Below are 20,611 nucleotides of genomic sequence, written 5' to 3' on the forward strand. Positions count from 1 at the left end.
CAAATGCAGCAGACAATTGTAGTAGCGTGAAGGAGGCATTGCAGTTTGGTCTTCTGGAAAGGGCTTGCAGAGCAGCTGGTACTGTGCCAGGCTGCAGSGGCTGTGGAGTGACCACACTGGTGTGGGATGGATGGTGGTGTCCCTAAAGGGGCACCCACATCCCACATCCTGGGTGGGGGCTGAGGTGTGTGAGGGATCGTGCTCATCCCCCCTTGCTCTCCCCACAGATTCTGGTGGACTTGACAGCTGAGAGGAAGCATCAAGCCCTGCAGTATGAGAATGTTGTGGCCCACGAAGGCAGCTCCATCCTGCGAGACCTGGTGCTGAGCCCTGACCGTCAGCACATCTATGCCATGACTGAGAAACAGGTAAGGGGAGGGGTCAGCAGCCCCTCTGCTCTCCTGACTGCAGCCCCAGCCTGCAGTCCCATGTGCTGGGAAGCCTTTTGGGCAGCTCCCTGGTGGGGTCTGCCCTTTGCTTCCTGGGCTTGGAGCTGCCTAGGGACCCTGGGGCAGCTCCTCCCTGCTCCTCTGCAGAAACACTGTCCCGAGGCTTTAATTGTTAGCAGCAGCTGCTTGAAATTCCCATGGTCCCTGGGGACTAAGGACTTCCTGACCCTTCCTTGCTGTGAGTGGCTGGCCATAAACCTCCTCCCTGTTTTGGCTGTCCCCTCCTGAGCAAGGGTTTTGCAGGTCAGCGGGAGCTCCTTGCTCTAAACAGCTTTTTGTCCTCTGGAGCAGTTGCTTTTGCATGAGAGGGCAGAGGGGACACAGGGCTTGTGCAGCCCCAGGCTCCTGGTGTGCACCCCTTGGTCCCTGCCTCTGCTTGTGCTGAGCTAACAGGARCTACAGACCCATCCTGGCAGCACAATCTGGGCTCATGATAGGAAGTTTTGGTTGTTTTTGTGAGCATTTGATTGATCCATGACCTGAGGGAGGGCTGCTGGTGCAAATTCTGTCCATGGGCTGAATTGGAGGGAGTGAAGCAGGTTCATGTCATGGTGGTGACACTTTCCTGGGTCTGTTGTCAGCATGCCATGTCTGGTGGGTGACACTGGGTGGCTGTGCTGGGATGTGGTCTACCTGTGTCTCACATCACCTCTGCTCTCTGCCCAGCCAGAGGAGTGTGTGTGTGAGGGGGACTGCCAGCAGAGCTGGAGCCTAACAGTCTCCTGGCCACCAGCCCGAGGGCTTGGGAAGGGGAAGGACGCTGGAGCAGGGCTGTGGGTTTGTCTAGACAGYCTTGTGGGGACAGCAGAGCCCTTTCCCCATTCCTTCCACTGGRTATTTCTGGTTTCTGCTCTGCTGCAGAAAACATATGGCTTCCCAGGTGGGGCAGAAACTGCATTTGGGCTCGTCCATGCAGCTATCCTGGCTGTGTTTCTGTCCCTGGCTCTTTTCGTGTCCCAGAGCTTGCTCAGCTAAGCCTCCCCTGTGCGAGGGAGGTGTCAGAGAAGGGGGTGCCAAGGGGTGCAGTTTCACTGACTGTGACTGGGGATCTCCTCCAGGGACCACCACAGCTGCTGGGACCTGACACTTGCCTGTGCAGGGTCTGCCTGGAGGGTTCCCCCTGCCACCACCTGCCTGAAGCAATGTCAGGGACAGACARATGGGAGCATTACAGGTGTCCTCACCGGTATGCACCCTGAAGGGCTGGCCTTTGTATCCCAGCCATGCAGACGTCATGCTGAACCTGTGACCTGCTGGGCTGTGAGGAGGGAGARCACCCTGGGTTTAGCCTTCAGTAGAGAAATTACAGATTTTAATTAATGGGTGAGTCCTGCTGCATGCGAGCAGTGGGGAAACTGAGGCACAAGTATGGCAGGCATAGGCAGCTGCTCAGTGCTGCTGGTTCCTCGTGGCAGGCGAGCAGGAACCCCTCCCTGCACCCCCTCCCTGTCCCCCCTCTTCTCCTCCCCTGTCCTTAATAAAGCCCACTCTCTTCCCTAGTATGCTTCGTGTTATCAGAGTGCTGGTGGAAAGTAATTAAATGAACAGTTGTAACAGAGCTCGAAGGGCTCGGAGAATGAGGGGATTTTAATCAAATGTGGAGGAGCAATTAATAAAGGGCTGGTAACCCTTTCGGAGCAGGGYTGCTGCAGCTGTGGGGTGCCTGGCTGGCTCTGAGAGCTGGTGTGGGGCTGAGCTGGCCCAGCCCGTTCCCAAATCCTGCAAAGGTGCAACGACAGAAGGAGCTTGTTTGGAGTAAATGTCTCTCTGGGGTGGAGGTCTTGCCTGGAAATGCGCTGCCTGGGCCTGGCAGAGGAGGGGGTGATGGCGAGGGGCTCAGCCTGCTGCCTCTCCTGCCTCCTGGTGGCTCTGGCTCTGGCTCTGCCCTGTCGAGGTGTGGGTGCAGCAGCCTGAGCCCGTTCCCTCCGTGCCTGTCCCTGCAGGTGACGCGTGTGCCGGTGGAGAGCTGCGAGCAGTACGAGAGCTGTGAGCTGTGCCTGGGCTCCCGGGACCCCCACTGCGGCTGGTGTGTCCTGCACAACATGTGAGTACAGCACCATTGTCCCTGGAGTTACACTAGTGACCTGCAGCTGACAAAATGTGTCTGTTCCCACTGCTGATCCCCCTGGGGGCATCCCTCCTGGACTTTGGCCCCGAAATGCTGAGGGATGGAATGGTTCAAAGGGTCTGTCATTCCCTCCTGCGGTGCCCAGGCTGTGCTTAGCAGTATTCATGCATGGTGAAGCTGCTGCCAGACCCTGCTCATCCTGCCCATGGGCTCCTGGGTTCAGCATTCTTGTGCCTGTAAGGAAAAYGGAATGTAAAACACCCCTGAAGTGTCAGGGGAGAGCAGAGCTCCGTACAGGCTTTGGTCACCCAAGATTCTTACCTGGGCACCATTTCCGTGCCAGAGGCTCTGTTTGCCATGGTGCTGGCCCAAAGCTGTGCAGGATCCTGGGGTATTCTCCTCCTCACTGTGGTGCTTTCCCCCTGCAGCTGCTCCCGCAAGGACCGGTGTGAGCGCGCGGACGAGCCCCAGCGCTTCGCCTCCGAGCTGCAGCAGTGCGTGCAGCTCACCGTGCAGCCCAAGAACATCTCGGTCACCATGTCCGAGGTCCCGGTAAGACACCTCTGCTCRCTCACACTCCTCCCCAGCCACCTCCTGACCCTCTGGAGGCAGCAGCTGGGRAGAGGGCAATTGAAAAGAACTGATGACTGTACGAGAAATAGGGAGAAAGGGGAAGAGAGGTCTGAAACACAACAGAGAAAGTGCAGGGCATTGATGAGGGCCAGCCATTGGCTTCATATTGATGGAGGTAATAAACCAGTTGATGATTATTCAGAAAAGGCACAACCGACCAATAAATATTTCTCCATAATGACAGCACCACCATCAGAAATGCCATTCATAGGCCAGTGATCTACCTCTAGTTCAATAGCCTGTCTCTGACTCCAGCCTGCAGCAGATATTTTGGGATGAGACTTTAATGCACAACTCACTGCTCTCTCTCTGTGCAGGCAGAAAGGATGATGGACTTCCCTGAAGTATTTTTCAGGCCATTAGCACCATAAAGAGAATAAGAAACAGCCTATACTAGCAATAAACTGCYAGGTCTGGATATCTGGCACTCAGGAATCCTAAAAAAGTTGTCCAAGGAGTTCTGTGGCTTGGGGATATATGCAATAATATGATTTTGTAATAAATAACTGAATGTTGAGAAAAGCCCCAGAAACAGAAAAGGGGATAATTTTTTTTCTCACATGCATAAAGGACCAAATAGWCAGAGACTGCTTAGTTTTACTTCAGATTTAGAAGAAGAAAAGAAAAAGAACAGGCGGAGGATACACCTGATAATGATTTAAGGATGGGAATATAATTTATGCCAGTCARTGTGGGTTTGTGTCTGACAAACCACATTTTGCTTTTTGATAAATTTATGACTTGAATTAAAAAGAGGGACTGTGGGGATGTGATGTTTTTAGACTCCTACGAGGCATTTGGCTTGGTACAACACAGCGTTCTGATTAAAAATTAGCATTATACAATATTGATAAAGCACGTGCTRAGTGGATTAAGAACTGGCTCCGTGACAGATCTCAAAAAGTCCTCATCARAATGGAATTGTCACCGGATGGAGACAGTTTGGAAAGCACTTCTGCAGGGGTAAACGTGCTTTGGTGATGTGGACATAAATGTGATATGGCTGCASATGGGATCTGCTGGGACTGGAGGGTGCTACGAGTGAGAGTTCCTTCAGAGTGACTGAGTTTGAGTGGGGCTGTTTAGCAGAGAAATTGGTGTTTTGAAGTCTGAAGTTAAGCATGGATGGAGGTTCACCTGCTGTCCTGGAAAGGGTGSTGGGGCTGAGCCCTCACTGTGGGCTCTTGATGCTTCTTGGGCAAGGCCAGGAACTGAGCAGTGTTTTCACTCCTGGGGTAATTATCTCCCTGTCAATGGCAGGATGCTGCACAGAGGTCTGGGGTGGATGACATGGAGATACTCTGCTTCGGCAGGAGTGCAGCTTTCAAAGGGAGGGACGGAAAACCTCCCGTAAACATCATGCAAATGAGTTGAAGGCTGGAGAAAATGCCTTGCAGTGAGAGACTTCCAGAGCTCAATCTGCTTAGCTTATCAAAAAGAAGATTAAGAGGTGACTTGATTACAGAGTATAAGTGCCTTTACAAGGAGCAAATATCAGGGACTAAAGGGCTTTTTAATCTATCAAGGAAAAGCATAACAAGAACTAATGGCTGGAAGCTGTGAAAAATTCAAATTAGAAATAAGGCAAGCGTTTTGTAAAGTGAGAACTGCTGACCCTGGGGATGACTTTGTGAAGGAAGAGGTGGATTCTTCCCCTCCTTGCCTCTGCCGGAGCGGKTGCCTTTCTGCCTTTCTGTGAAATACTGTTCAGCCCTGATGCTGTTCTTGGTCTCTGTAGAGAGCTGATGTATTGTGGTGAGGGCAGAGGACAGAGGCTGTGAGTCATTCCAGCTCTTAACCCATTTAGACCCCTGCTCCTTTCTTGAGCAGGAAGGTCCATGRATGGGGCTCCCTTGCCAAAGCCCAGAGCAGGTCTGCCCACTGCATGTGGGTGGCAGAGGAGGGATTGCACTCCTGGTCTTTCCTGTTGTCTGGAGTTTCAYACAGCAGACACAGTGGAGCCTATTTTCCTAGTTTTCTGTGTTGATGCTCTTGTTTCTCCTCCCCAGCTGGTCCTGCAGGCCTGGAACGTCCCAGACCTCTCAGCAGGAGTCAACTGCTCCTTTGAAGACTTCACYGAGTCAGAGAGCCGCATTGAGGATGGGAAGATCTATTGCAGCTCTCCCTCTGCCAAGGATGTCATCCCCATCACCAGGGGCCGTGGTGAGCCCCAATAGTTTTGGGTCCTGGAGTGGGATAAAGGCCTGAGACAGATGTTGTCCCATGTATTACCCCACAGGCAGATGTGGAGGAGCACAGTCCTCCCGTGAGCGTGATCCCAGTCTAGAGATCTGGACCTCCCTTGGGTTCTCAGGGTATAGAAGGGGAAGGAACTGCTGCTTGTGGAGGTTGGTCCTTTAGTCTCCTTCACTGCTTGGGCACAGCCTGTGGCAGTGGGCTTGGAACTGGATAATCTTTAAGGTCCCTTCCAACCAAAACCACTTTATGATTTTATGTGCTGAGCACTCCTTGCACCCCAGCCCCGCTTCCATCTGTGGACATTTCCTGTGAAAATGTGGCCATGGGCTCTAGGACATTCTGCTGACCCCAAAACTATTAAACCCTCCTTCAGCATTCCCAGCGTAACTCAAGGCCCCAGTCTCCATGCCAGAAGATTAAGTTTTAGCTGCAGGGACTCAGAGCTGTACTTGGACCTCTCTGGTGTCTGAGTGRGGGAGGGTGAACACTCTCTTTTTTGCCACACTTGGAGGATTTTGTTAATTAACTGGACTGAGTGGGGATGCCCAGCTGCCTCCAGCCCATCACAAGCCTTGGGCTAAATGCTGGGCCATGCACTGTGTCCTTTCTGATGTCTTTTTTGCCTGGGTCTCTTGCAGGGGACAAGCGAGTGGTGAAGCTGTACCTGAAATCCAAGGAGACGGGGAAGAAATTTGCCTCYGTGGATTTTGTTTTCTACAACTGCAGCGTCCATCAGTCGTAAGTGGCCTGGACATTGTGGGAGGGCTCCAGGAACAGGTTGGTGGGATGGTGTGAGACTGGGAGRAGAAGTTCTCAGCTCTGTGGGTGCTGATGTTGCAAGAAGAAAGGGCAGTTGAGTACAGTGGTGTTTACASTGAGAAACCTCCTCCTTTTGCCTGTGTAAACTGGGACAGTGACCAGAGCACCCACAGTTGGTTTGGATGTGTGGGAACATGTAGCATCAGGGCAGAACCTCACATAAAAACATGGCTTTGGGTTTGGCAAAACTTTGGAAGAAAAAACGAGTTTACTGCATTGCAGACTGTAGAAATGAATCCATGTGACCAAAAACGCCAAGCGTCTTGTTATTCCTGGAAACAGTTTAATAGGAGTGACTTGGCCATGCAAAAGGAGAAGCCTGTGCTTTCCTGCCACGGTACCTGCTTCCCAGGCTCGCTGGAGAGGGAGCTGGAAAGTTACAGCAACATGGGATGGAACATGCCACATGTCCTGGGGCGTTTACCCAAGAATTTCCTTACTGGAAGTARTTGTGAATTTGCTTTCTTGTCAGGCTGCTGTGAAATCTACTCCTGTAAGGATTTTTAGACAGCTTGAGATATGCGTTTGATAAAATAGAGGAGGTGTGGATTATTGATGTGCTGTCTGAGCAAGGTGTCTAAAGTCTCAAACCACAGCTCCCTGTGAGGAGCTGCAGACTGTGCTCTTGAGCAGCAGGGGATGGCTGTGCTGTGGGACCGTCAGAGCTGATGCTGGGGTGTGTTTGGGCAAAGAATTTGGAGCTCAAGAATGCGAGAGATTTCATTACTCTGCCAGAAACCTCCCATGGATGGTGGCGCTCTGGCTGATCAGTAATTATAGATAAGCAAATGCCAAGTGATCTCTTTTGGATGTCTTTTTGCAAAGTGTTGAGCCTGGCTCGGGGGCTGTGCTGGAGCTYGCTCCTCCAAAGCCTGTTTGTGGTTTCCACTTTGATCAGTGAAAAGCAGGTGAGATGTGGGTGCCCTGGCTGGGAACCCACCCGCAGTGAGCTCCAGGAGAGATGTGTCAGGRGAGAGCTCTGCAAAGTTCCTGCATCACAGCGATTCCTACAATCCTGCTCTTTGCAGGGGGAGCAGGACTCCTCCTGGGATCTCCGTGCCGGTGAGGGAGGAGAGACTTTGCAAACTTGACTTTCTCCCTCACCTTGACTCTGAGATGAGCTTTGTCTCCCTTCACGTCCTGTGGTTTCAATAACATTAGCTCAGCTTTGGCTCGGGCTGACTGCATGTCATTATTTTGCAAATCAAAAAGCAGATATGACTTTTATTTTTCTAAATGAAAGAAAGATGACTTTTAAGTACAAATGGCATCAGATTTAGTCCAATCAGCGGTCCGGCGGGAAGAGGTGGTGAGGGAATTGGCATTTTATATTATGTGCCTGACACAGGAGGGGAAAAAAACCTCTACTCCCCCTGAAACAAACCTACAACAAAGAGCCCTGACTGATTTATTACTGCGTTGATGTTTAATTTTGGATGCATTATTTAAAAAGGCTAATTATGGATGCATTAATATTTATGGGCTCCAGTTTAAGCTGATAGAAAAGTCCATGTTCTAAGCTGGTGAACATTATTATTTTTTTTTTACATCAAGAGTTTTAGGGTTTGGAGGTAGTTTTAACTAAGTGACCTACAGTCGAATCATAGCCAAAGAGCATGACAATACCTCCTGGGATGATGCAATACTTTTAAATACCATTTGCAGACAGGCKTCTTTAATGGATCTCTCTGGAGTTAATAGCCTTTCAGATCCAGGTTTCATATTTTGTGGAGGAAAATCTATACGTCAGCCTGATAAATTCTGTATTAGGAACAATATGCTTTTCCACAAGGCTAATGTTTTTCCTGTGGAGATCTCTGATCAGTGTGCATTGTTTTCTCTTTATATTTGGGCGGCTTTGCTTAGGTTGGAAGGCAGAGCTCTGCGTGTCGAATCATTTCTCAGCCGAGGACAAAGTGTTTGGGCGAGATTTTTCAGATGGCTGTGGAGAGATGGGAGGCTTATGAGGCAGCTCTTTGCTGATGTCAGCTGGGGTAGCTCCAAGGGAAGCCAGCGCAGCTCCACCATGTGCACCAGGGAGAGTCTGACCCTTCTCATTTTCAGCAGACATCTGGACAGGCATCAGCTAAATGCGGGCTGTGGGCAGTCCTGCCGCTGCACAAGCAGCTCAGATCTCTTATTTCCCACCACCTTGGCAAAAGTCTTCTTCCCATGCCTTTTCAAGGGCGGCTGGAACCTGCCTGGTCAAGGAGGGGTTGCAGAAGGGAAGATGTGTCTGATCACTTCTACAGGAAAGGAAGGTGCAGAGGGGGCTGTGCTGCCTGGGCTGAGGGGGTGCCTTYCAGGTAGAGCTCCAAAGCTGTCCCATCTGTTAATGCAGGGCTTTGTGCCTGTATGATGGAACTGTCCCCATCACAGACCAGCATCAGTGGCTCCAGGGGTGCTTTGTACAGGGTCCCTGGGAGCTCTGGTCTGGAATTTGCATCTTCTTTTGGGCTCCATTCCCTTCCAGGAGTCACCTGGGAAGCTTCTGTWCTCAGCTTTGTGAAATCAGGGCTCCTGTGTGGCTCAGACAGGTGTTTCCAGGCAATGGCATTTTTTGAGCATCCTTCTCCTAAAGGCTTGAGCATGAGGCAGGGGATGTTTCTGGTTGAGCTGTGGGAGGTGCATTGAACCTGGGAATGGAAACCAAGAGTTCAGTGCAGGGAAACGGGGCCCTTGCAAAGGGGATGTGGGTGGCTGAGGTTCACAGCTGGGGAGCAGGGCTACCCACAGGCCTCTCTGCAGCTCCTGGGGCCAGGCTCAGGTTCCTGCAGTGGAGGATGCACTGAAAGCCCCCACAGGGGGGGACTGGGTGGGTTCCCTTGGGGGTTTCCAAAGGGACACAGATCAAGCATAGGCGTTTAAAGGGCGCCCGGCACCTTTGATCGCGTAATGAATCAGCCCCAGTGCAGTGTGCACGGGCAGATGCTGAGGTCGTCTTTGTCAGAGCTAAACGCCCTCTTCAAAGCATTTGTGGGGAAATGAGTCCCCTTTTAAGATAAAGATGTAACACCAGGCTCCCTGCCTGCCTCTGGCAGAGCTTGCCGGCGAGGTGGGCGAGTAGGGAATCCTCACACAAAGCCAGTAAGCAATTCCAGAGAATACTAAGATGTATTTATTTCTTCCCACTGTTTCCATGTTTCCTCGCTGGATTTCTCCTCTGGAAACTCTGTTTCATAAATCCTGTTGCGGTTTGGCTTTTTGGAGCGTGTGGCTGTGGAAAGGGAGCTGGCAAGTGGAGTAGGATGGGGAAGAAGATTAGAGTCTTTGGTGCTTCCTTCAGTTCTCTGAGCAGGTTTTGCAGAGCTGCTGGTTTTTCAAGCGCCAATGTGCCCAGTGCATCACCAGCATGTCCAGCCACTGCAATGTGGAAGCAAAAATCCAGGTGGTGGCACAGGGAAAGGGGGAAAATCACGTCAGCAAGTCTSATTTCAAGAGGGAATTGGAGCATGCTGGAAAATGGTGTGGGTGCCTCCAGTCTTGGAGGTGGTCATGATGCTACCAGCCTGGTGGTTGTGCCTCACTGCAGGACAGGTGTGACAACCGTGTTCCATCAGCTGCAGGGTCTGAATTTCYCTGAGGCTGGAGCAAGGGCAAGCATGCCAAATGGCTCTAAGTCCTCCAGGCTGGACAGATGTGACTCTGCTGTGCCTCTGTCCCACAGGTCAGGCTTTCCCTGTAAGCCTCCATTAAGTAAATGTGATTTTAATGCATGTCCCAAGGGCTGGGAGCAGTGGGGTTGTGCCGGTAAGGCAGGCCAGGGCTGTTCTGGTGGCCGAGGCATCCGCTGGCACCCGTGGGACAATGCCAGCCCTTGTGCCACTGGGCTCCTTTTGCAGCCTTTCTGTCTGCCTGCACATGGTGTGGCTGCTTCCCTGTTGGCCCACTGCTGCTCCTTTCCAGATGCTTACAGATGCTATTTTTCAAAGGCATGGACAGATGGCTGCAGGCAGTTGAGTGAGTGTGAGTTTGCATGGCTGAGCTGCGTGGTGGTAACAGATCCCTGTGTATTCCTGGGCTGGGGCAGGTGGAAAATCCTGTAGGATGGCCCTAGAGACAGTTGAGGATAACCTGGTTTATATCATGTATTTTGTGAATGAGGAGGGCTGGTACAGCCTGGTGTTATGTTTCAGTAAAGGGAGGCACTCGAGGGTGTTCCAAGAAAATGATCYTAAACCTGGGCATAATTCTGCATCCTGCAGCATGATAGTGGATGTTCTGAGCCACCCTGTGAACAAGAACCATGGCAAAACCCAAAGGGATGGGAAAGAATTGGGTTGGTGTGAAAGGAAGGGCAGAAATGGATTGAGATGGGCAGGGATGAAGGGAGGTGAGAGCTGASTCCCACCCCACGCCTTTCCTGGGCTCCAGCTGGGAGCTGCCAGGTCCATGGGGACACTGACCGTCCACTTCCACTGCTCTTCAGGATTTCCTCCTCTCCCTAGGGTGGAGAGAGGGATATAAAGCCCAAAGCACTGCAGTTCAGCCCCTCAGCCCTGACAGCTGCTGCTCCAGATGCAGGCTATGCTGGAGCTGAGTATTCACTAAGGATGCATCCTCCTGCCAAGAGGAGATCTGAGGAGCAGTCGGGGGGCTYGCGGGCGGCTGTGCTGTGCCTGCACAGATGCTGTTTTCATCAACACTGTGTTTATAATTTCCCTTCTTAATGGACCTCCCCTGCTCTGCTCTTGGTGCCGTTCAACTTCCCCCTGTCCCTCCTCCTTCCTTCAGGGAYGTGCTGCGCCACAGAAATAGCCTCAGTGACTGTGTGTGTGCGCAGTGCTCGCACCTCTTGTCCTGCTCACGTTTGCTGGTCAGACTGATCTCACTCCTGGGCATGCTGTTTTTGTTTTCTGCCCTTGCTGTTCAGTGTGATGAAGAGCTTTGGGCTCCTTTGGGCACGGGGCATGCCTGGGGCTGGGAGCGCAGGAAGGAGAGTGAGTGAGGAGCCTGGATCCACCACTGCTGGCTTCTCACGCTTCCCATCAGCTACAGCATTGCTTTGGGTCAGCTGTGGAGGAAGCTGTGACCTCTCCATGGTGGCTGGAGGTGCCTGCACCCTGCAAAGAGTCGGTCCCTGAAGCCACTCCCTCGTCTGGGCTTGTGCTGCAGCTTTTGGCTCTGCACCCACCCTGCAGAGGGGTCTTTGCTGTCCTTCTGCCCTCTCTGCAGCCCTGTCGGGTGTTTCTGTAGCATGGCCTCACCACATTTGGGATCATTTATGGAAGTGGAGGGGAGCAGTGGTGGGAGGTTTTGGCCCAGCTGYGGGTTGAGATGTGGGCAAGCATGGGAGGGCTCTGGCTTTGACCTTGGGGCACTCAAAGYTGGGCAGAGCTGCTTTGTTGCCTTRCAAGGATGCCTGCTCTGGTGGGGAAGGTTGCMGGCCAGCAGTGAGTGAGCCTGGACTTGTTTTGGGATGGGGCACTTGGCCGAGTGACCCTGAAACACTGCTCTGAGGCTGGTGCCATGAGGTCATCAGAAGGCAAGGAGGGCCCTGCCTGTGGGTCTGGCCCCCTTCCCCTGYCCTGGCACCTGGCAGAGCTGGGGAGGAGGCAGATGGGGAGCAAGCTGTGGGTCCATATCAGTGCTGCACCCCCACCACCAGTTTTCTGCCTCACTGGCCTTCTTGCTCTCCTGGCATGCTTTGGGGAGGGGGAACACTTCAACACATGAAGGAGAGCCTCCCTCTAATTATCAGGAGTGATGAAAGCCTCTTAGGCAAGAAGTGATGAGGGAAGAGTGCCTGACCGTGGGAAGGAGAGAGACGGCACAGATGGCACCATGCTGCCGAGCAGCCTGCTCCCGTGCCAGGAACAGACAGCAGTGCCACACGGACACACCGGGGCATGGCCACCCTGGACACTGCCCCAGCCACGCTGCCCAGCCTGACCAACAGCCAGGGATCCCTGCCTCAGCCCCTGRGCTGGGTTTTGGGCAGCCTTGCAGGGAGCTGGGGTGGTCAAACAGCCGTGCTGAGGCCAGCAGGACTGAGGCAGGCTGTGAACAGGGTTTGATCACCCTCCTGAYACCCAGCTGCTGATTTACTCACCACTGTGACCCAGACAGGCTCTAAAYACAGCAGAGATGCTGCAGAGCAAGGTGTGTGTGGTGAGTGCTCTCACAGTGCTGTTTGATGTCCTTATGGCAGAAGGGAGAATATGGAAACCATCTCTGAGGATGGGCTTTGGGAATGCCTTCAAGTTAGGAGCAACTGGGAAGGCTAAAGTAGGAAGGGGGAACTGTGCACCTCAGGGTGTATGTGGAGGATAACCTGAGATCCTTGGACAAGTGGAGACCAGGAGATCAGCAGTAATTAAATGGCAAAGGAGACCCTCAGGTGAGGAGGGTCTCAAAATAGCCAAGATTTGGCTTTGACCCTGAAGAACTGCAAAGTGGAGCTGCAGCTGTCGAGGCTGGGATGCCCAGGGCTGCATTGGGAGCTTCCCCCAGCTGCTTTGGGATGCYTTGTGAGGTGCTGGAAAGGGGACTGGGCAGGCTTTTTGCAGACCCTGAATGACCTGGTGACTGGAAAATTTCTTTGGCGGGTGGGGTGCGATTCATGGGAGGCTTGGTAGCTGTGCCCCAGCATGTGGCTTGTGGCTGCTTGTGCTTTTTCCCTACGTGACCTCTCTGGGGCTGCACTATTCCCGCGAGGATTAATCTGTGTGTTCCCYGTCCCACCCTTCCACATCCTGGGTTTATCTGTCCACTGGTCCTGCTTGAGCCCTTAGCAGGAGRGCAGGAGCTGTCCTTTGGCTTTGTTTGTGCTCCCTACTCCCCCCACCCTCWGCACCTCCCTCCATCAAAGCAACCAGAGATAGGAGGCTGTGGCTCTGCTTTTAAGTCGAATCTCTGCAGCTGAAATAAAATTGCATATATTTGCATAAGGAGCATCTCAATTAGCATATTTGTGGGTAAAGCTAAAAGGGCTGTTCATTTGGAAGTGAAAATGTGAGCGAAACATGGAAATGACTTCCAGCCCCCTTTGCAAGCAGCTTAATTAAATATTTCCTTAGTGTGTGYGCATGGATTTGGGAAGCTCTTGCTGTATATGTAATGGTGTGTGAAACCCCAGGGCGGGTGGGAGCCCCGGTCCTCTGAAGCCTTGGGTGTGTCTTTGCACCCTGGGCTGCCCTCACCCCGTGGCTCCCTCACCTCYGAAGTGACAAGKCTGCTGGAGGGTGAGGGATTCGGCWCGCCAGGCTCTGCCACCAAGGATCTCTTCTGCGGGAGGATTGTCTTTCTGCCGCCTCCCAGGGTGATGCTGTGTTTTCCTGTCGTTTCCCAGGGGTAGAGGCAGAGGTAGCTGTGATTAGGAGCAGGATTGGGCTGGGCAGGGCTGCCTGCCTCCTGACAGAGCTGTGTTCAGGGAAAGAGCCTGTCTTTGTTTAAATATAATTGCTTTGGGCCCGATCCTTTTGACGCTTGGATCAGTGAGTAGCAGGTATGAGCCTTCCAGGGAGAAAACCAGTGACTAGTGCTGCTGCTTTTTTTTTTTTTAATTTTTTAAGGCAGGCTGATTATTTTTACTGTCTTTTAGCTTATGYCTCAGCAGCTCTCCCATCCCCTCCTTGGGAGAACAGCTTGGGCTGCACAGACATGTGTGAAGGGCTGTACACTGAATGTGGGGCCCGTGCACTAAATATGGGAGGGCTCAGCCCCTGTGAAGGGTGATACCCCCAAAAGCCTCCCCCACCTGTGGGATCCCCTGTGCCTGCAAACAGGGGTGCCTGGGGTGATTAGGGAGGGAACTGGCTGCTGAGGTGCCACTCCTGTGAATGATTGTGCAAGGAGGGGACTCGGTGTCCCCCTGGCACTGGGGAAGGTCAGATCCCTGGGATGGTTTCTGTGCTCAGAGGAATGGAAAGCAGAGCACAGGGCTCCTGGCATCCCTGGATCCTGAGCATACCCCCAGAAGAGATGGGGAGAGGGGAGCAGGAGGGATCCTGTGCACAAAGAGCCCCAAGAGGAGGCTGGGGAGGGAGACAGAAGCGTCGGGGTTGAGGAGGGTGGAAGGCACAGACACAACGCAGGCGTGTCTGAGGAGGGCTGGGGCTGAGGGGGCTGAGGGAGGGGGTCACACACAACCTATTGTGAGCGGCTGAAAGGCTCTACAGTCCCGAAATGTTAATCTGACCCAACCTTTCGCCAGTTATAATTTTCCTCTCAATGAGCGTGCATTAATCCRGCCCTTTCTCCCCTGTTCCCCTGCGGTGCAGAGCTCTTGTTCTGCTGCTTCTTGCTAAAATCGCCTTTCAGTGAACCCAAATAAAGCTCCCAAAGTCTGGAGCTCAGCTCCTGCTGGAGTGGGGCGGGCAGGGTCAGCCTGCCAAGAGGAGGAGGGAGTGTGGCCTCTTYGGCTGGGACACAAAGTCAGCAGTGCCCAAAAGGCCCTGCCACGGGCAAAGCCTGGGGGTTTGGGTTGTGCAGGCATCTCTCCACCAGTGCATAGCCCGTGCCTCGTRGATAAGGGATCCTCTCCACCCTGAGGTGCAGGATCCTGCTGAAGCATCCCAAGGAATGTCCCTGTGGGCCCTGCCTCGATGCTGCCCTGACGCTGCCCCTCTCTCTCTCTCTGCAGCTGCCTGTCGTGTGTGAACGGCTCCTTCCCCTGCCACTGGTGCAAGTACCGCCACATCTGCACCCACAAYGCTGCCGACTGCTCTTTCCTGGAGGGACGTGTCAAACTCTCCGAGGTAAGGCAAAGTGAGACTGCTCCCCTCGCCTGTTGTGCTCCTGCCTTGGCCCCTGCCTTATGGGGCTGGGTTTAGAAGAAGGCAGACGGCTTCAGAAAGCRTTCCCACTGCCTCTCCTGGGGTGCTGGGGCAGCCTGAGAAGCAGTGAGGCAGGAAAGGGAAATGCTGATGGGACCCTGTGCTGGTGGGGAGAGGCTCTGTGGCTGTGGAGAGGCAGCTTGGGAAGTCGGGTGAAGCCCAGAGCACTTTAGGCTGAATGAAAGGAAAAACAAAGGCAGAGACGCTAAAGCATTTTCCTTTGATGTCTGTGAAGGGAGCAAGCTTGAACTGTCATTGCAGAACAACTTGTTTTGGGAGAGGGGAAGGCTGAAATCTGTAAAACAAACTGTTTTGCTGATTCTCAAGCCTTCTTCATCTCAACTGCTTTGCTAAGGAGCGTGTTCTCTTGTGGGGCTCATCCTGTGTGGCATCCGTGCCACCCACTGGGGAAACCTGCCACTGGCAGGGTGTTTGCAGGACCTCCTGCTGTCCCCAGCCTGTGCTGGCATTGCTGGCTGCTTGGGTTGGTTCTGGAGGTCTGGCAAGCCACTGTTGGCTCTACAGTAAGTGGTGATTTGGAGCTGAAGGGAGAGTTACGGGAAGGAAGGTTTCTCCTCTGTCCCTGTTCTGGAAGGGGTCTCCAGTTGAACTTATCTGGGTTTCCCATCGCCTGTGCATGGGCCCAGCAGGAGGGGTCCTGCTGCCTCCAGGGGAGTCTGCGAAGCTGAGAAAGCTGGAAAAAGCTGTTTTCTCCTGGCTTGTGCTGTGAAGAAACCCAGTGAGAGATCTGCCTACCTCAGGCATCCCGGATGCCTGCTCCTGAGGTCACGCTTCCAGCCAGCCCTGGCCTTGCTTCTGCAAATGCAACACGTGGTGTCCAGACCACTGGAGCCCAGCAGCTCTCCTCTGCCCATTCCCCTCACTGAGGCCATGGGATCTGCCCCCCTCCCTGCTGGGCAAACCCCAAAGTATCTGTCTGTACCCCACAGCAGTGTTATCTTTGGAATGTGTGCAGCTCTCCCAGGGACCAGCTGCCCAGTAACTTGTGTCCCTCCCCAGTGTGGACAGGGTGTCCCCCAGCAGACCTTTGGCCGCACTGGGAAATGGCCCAGTGCCTGGTTTGAGGTTTGGAGCGCCTGGCTCAGCCTGTTTGCACATTGGTGTGGCCTCAGCAGTTCCCAGCAGGGATGGTGAGGCACCCTCAGAGCAGCTGCTGCYGTGGGCTGTGTGACCAGGCTGGGGTGAGACATCCTGTCCCCATCTCTGGCCGTCCTGGTCCCCAGTAGGGTGGTGTGGTGGGTGGGGGGGCTCGGTGCCAGTCCCATGGCACCACTGGACAAGTTAATGGTAAACATCCAGCCCCRTCCTCCCTGCAGGAGGGTTATTTTAGGCAGGATTTGGTCTGTCTGTGTTGGCTGGAGTGTGGTGGGCACTGGTCAGGAAATGCAGGGACAGAGGGTAACAGAAGTGCTTAACTCTGTCTCTGCTCCTTCCTACGGGTGGTTAACCATGATTTCCTGGGTGGGAAAGTGGCTGTTTTGTAGGAAAACAGAGGGACCCGTGGCACTCTGCCCTGGGCATGCCAGGAATGTTTGTGTGGATTTCTGGGGGTGGCAGGGTTGGAATGGGGTGTGGGATAGGAGCCACTGCTCACAGATGGCAGCATTTGCAGAGTGATTCTAAAGATTTTACCTCTCCAGACAAACCTGGACACCCATCTCACATTCTCATCCAGCTGGAGAAACAGTTTTAATGGAAAAATCAGAATTGTGTGATATTTGGGAATTTGTGTGAGTTGGGGTTCTTGCTTTTCTGCTCATCCCATCCCTTCATAGCCACCTCYTCCTGGGACATGGGGCTCTGCTGGGAGGGACATTTTTGGCAGGACACAGAGCTCTGTGGGCTGTGCAGAATGTTCCCAAGGGGTGGAAGTGCTGGGCAATGCCAGAGCAAGTTGTCAGTGGTTGGACTTGCTCATAGGGGAAATGAGTTGTCCTTGTGCCCCCACCCCTCCGGGCACCCTGGGCGCCCACCAGCACCAGGTGCTTCCTGTTTGGGCGCAGGCTGACATTTTTGCTGGATGAGACATTTCTGCTGGCAGATGTGGAGCGTGTGACATCATGGGGGGATTCGGCTCAAAGTGYGAATCGGCAGAATGAGCCCACCTGCCTGTGTGGGGAGGGGGACACACGTGCCTGCTGTGCTCCCTGGGCACCAGCCTGCACACAGCCGTGCTGAGCCCAGCCTGGGGGGCACGGATTTACCACCACCCCAGCTGGGCTGCGGCAATGATTGTCAAAAAAAGAGAAGATGGAAGTGTTGGAGAGCGAGCCAGGAGTTAATACTTGCCAAGTGTGTGTGTGCCCTGTGGGGAGGGTTTGTGGGGTCTCCCTGCAGTGTGGAGGGGATCAAGCAGGCAGGGGCTGCTTCCTCTGACAGCATTTCAGAGCTTGGAACCCGTGGGGAGCAACCACTGCACAGTCATGGGGCCACTCAATGGAAATGGCAACGGGCATGAGGTGTCTGCCCACTGTGAGTCTCAARCTGACTTTGGAAGGGGAGCAGCTGAACCCCCCTTTGCAGAGTGGCAGCCGTGATAAGGAGCAGGGAGGTGGCAGAGCAGTGCCAAGGGTCCCCAAGGGCTCTGGGTTGGGGCTGACAATACTKCTCCTCTCTGCTTTTATTCTGTTTAGTATGTTTAGGGGGTAAATAGTTTATTCCCTTAAAAACTTTGGGGAATACAGACTTGTGAAGAACAGAAAACCCAAACAGCAAAACTAGTTGGGTTTTTCTGTCAATATTTGCTAAATGAAACAATTTCTTTTTCTTTTCTCATCGTTTGAAAGTTAATTAATCATACTGGCTGAGATAAAGCCTGGCACTTTGCAAGGTCCGGCCTGGCTTGCTGCAGGGTGGCAGGAAGCAGCTGGGCAGCCTTGGTCACACGTGGCTGCTGGTGGCCTTGGGGCCAGAGCTGCTGCTGCAGCCACACTGTGGCCATTGGAAGCCTTGGGAGAGCAGTGGGGCGGCTGTGTCCACCGCACTTGTGTTTTTAAAGCAGCTCACATGTTATTCCCTCCTGATGTTATTTCAAGCCAACACTCCCAGGGGTAGCTGCTGTAGGTGTGAGACCTCTGCCCAGCTCGGCAAAGCYGGTGTGGGATTGCATCAGGCTGTTGTTGCCGAAGTGTCACCYGCCGGGGCTGCAGAGCTGTTTTGCTGCCTGAACTCATTTATTTTTGCTGCCTCCYGCTCCCTTGTGCCTTGCACACAAGAGTCACCAGCTTCCCTGGAGCAGCTGGGAGCCYGTGGCTATTAAAGTGGAGTGCTTTGCCCTCCCGCTGTGTCCTTCCCCAGGGGCTGGCATGGAGGTGCTTCCCTCTCCAGCTTGGACTCAGCAGCATCCCCTGGCTGGAGGCAGCCTGGGTGGGGTGACACTGCTTMCAGCTGGTGCAGGTGGAAGCAGCAGCAGCAAAATTCGCTGCAGAGCAGGTTCTCTGGCACACTGCAGGAGCATGTTGCTGTATCATAGGGGGAAAAGGCTTTTCTGTCCCCTTGTGAAGGAAGGGGGATGGAGGATGTAAGGAGAACGGGCAGGCTGAGCGAGTAGCTTGACAGTGCACAGCCCAGTGGGCATTAACTCTGAAATGTGSTGGCACTCAAGTCCATATTGTCACCAGTCGGCCCAAACACGTGTTGCTGTTGCAGTGCCAGGTTACAGATTCCATGGATGGATCCTCTCCCCACCTCCCACCTAAATCAACATGAGCTGTAGGAAACACTCCACTGCCCTGCCACCTGATTCCTTTGTGCTCTTCTTTCCTGTCTTTGGGGCTCTGGGCAGAGCAGCCATAGGATGGTGTTTAGGGGTTGCTGCACATGGGGATTTTCTCAAGCTGTGCTCAGGGTGGTGTTTTTGCAGCCCTTTGCCAAGCCTGCCAGCCAGGTGAGGGTCATGGGGTGAGGGGGCAGGCTGCGCAGTATTCCCATCTCATCGGCTGCCTCTTGTTCCCCTTGCAGGACTGCCCCCAGATCCTGCCTTCCACCCAGATCTACATCCCCGTGGGTGTGGTGAAACCCATCACCCTGACGGCCAAGAACCTGCCCCAGCCGCAGTCGGGCCAGCGCAACTACGAGTGCATCTTCCACATCCCCGGSAGCACCACCCGCGTCACCGCCCTGCGCTTCAACAGCACCAGCATCCAGTGCCAGAACACCTCGGTGAGTGTGACGGGAGCCCTCCTTGGCAGGGCCTGGACACTGTGGGCTGCTCCTTYCTGCCTGCCCCAGCACCATCCCAGCTCGTTTACTGGGCGGTTTTGCTCTCTTGTGGGCAGGTAATGGGGTTTTCTGCTGTTTGTGGGGTGTGAGGTGGGCTCCCCACAGCTCCCCCCCCCCGGTGCATTGGGAGGCTGTTTGGGGTTGTTCCAGACAGGATCAATGCTGAAGCCACYAGGCTTTAGGAGCACTTTCAAGGAAATTGGGTTTGCAAAGCTGAAGAAAGTTGCCTGGACTGCAGCCAGCTGGGCCCGGATGTGCCGGAGCCCTGGCTCACACCAAGCTATCCCACTTCACAGGTGGGATGGAGCTAACACCKCCATGTCCCATTGTGCACATGTGGCTGTGCCTGCCAGCCCTGCAGGTGCTTCCTCTGCTCCCCTGCAGCCTCTGTCCACCCCGACTCCATCCTGACCTGACCAGCAGCTGCCTCATTCCCCTGCCTGCCTTCCTGCCCTCCGTTCCATGCTTCCTACATCACTCCTTGCCTCTGTGTCCTTGTTCCCTGCAGCCCTGTCACTTCAGCTGTCTCCTGCAGGCTCTCTGCCCTTCTCTGCCCTCTCCAGACATCTTATCCCCGAAGTGGGAGGGGGTTTTCCAGCCCTGGGGGAGCCGTGTGTGTCCCCCTCACTGTGCACCAGGCCCATGAACAAAGCCACTCTGGGTGTTCATAGCCCCACGGGGTCCTCAGCTTCCTGCTGGGCTCTGCACCGACCTGCCCTYATCTGAATGGAGCCAGCCCCTCCCTTCTCTTTCCCATTTAATCCTTTTAAAATTTGTTTTTCTTCTCTCATACTGTGAAAACTCATTTGCAGCCCAACACCAGTGCCGATCCCTGCTCCCTTTGGTAGCACAAGTGACATTTAGAGGCCATTGAAGATGAGCACTGGCTCCCTCCCTCCTCCAGTGATCCCAGGGCTGCAGAGCCTTTGGACAGGAGGAGCATCCTGAGTCATTGCCTCCTGCCCTGGGCAGCAGTCCTGGGGGGATGCTGTGCAGCCAGTCCAGCCTCCTGCCAGGTCATCTCTGCCTGGAGCTGGCAGCTGCCTCCTGCCCTGTTCTGCAGTGTGGGGTTTGGCTGAGCTCGTTTCAAAGCAGTTTGGGGCACGTGTGCTGCAGGATGCTCCCTGTGGGGCAGWGCTGTGGCTGCACCGTGCTGATAGCAGCAGCCTGATGGCTCCTGGGAGTGTGGGGAGAGGTGCCTGTGCCAGGGGGGACCCTTTACATGACGGAGGTGGAGCTTGCAGAGAGGCTCTCAACGATGTGGGCTCATTTCTCCTCAGTAAGTTTCAATTTGCCGAGCAGGAGGGAGGGTCCAAAGCAAAACCCACTCCTTGTGTTTCCCAAGGGCTGCCAGGRTTGGTGTCACCTGGACAGGACAGCTGTAACCAACGCCTGACAGTGGTGGATGTTTGACCTGAAAATGG

The 20,611-nt window shown here is 54.0% G+C and overlaps 1 protein-coding gene across 2 annotated transcripts in view; it reads left to right on the forward strand.

The window, feature by feature from the left end:
* PLXNA1 (plexin A1) overlaps positions 1-20,611 on the forward strand; it is a 113,691-nt gene that overhangs the window by 49,112 nt on the left and 43,968 nt on the right. For both annotated transcript variants that reach the window (XM_057390265.1, XM_057390264.1), the window contains exons 4-10: positions 228-368; positions 2,393-2,493; positions 2,946-3,069; positions 5,160-5,313; positions 5,988-6,087; positions 14,753-14,867; positions 18,927-19,127. In XM_057390265.1, coding sequence (XP_057246248.1) covers positions 228-368; positions 2,393-2,493; positions 2,946-3,069; positions 5,160-5,313; positions 5,988-6,087; positions 14,753-14,867; positions 18,927-19,127 — 936 coding nt within the window. The remainder of the gene's footprint in view (positions 1-227; positions 369-2,392; positions 2,494-2,945; positions 3,070-5,159; positions 5,314-5,987; positions 6,088-14,752; positions 14,868-18,926; positions 19,128-20,611) is intronic.

The sequence above is a fragment of the Malurus melanocephalus genome, unplaced genomic scaffold, assembly GCF_030028575.1.
Source record: "Malurus melanocephalus ecotype Western Australia unplaced genomic scaffold, MMel_1.1 scaffold_24, whole genome shotgun sequence".
Taxonomy (NCBI): Eukaryota; Metazoa; Chordata; class Aves; order Passeriformes; family Maluridae; genus Malurus; species Malurus melanocephalus.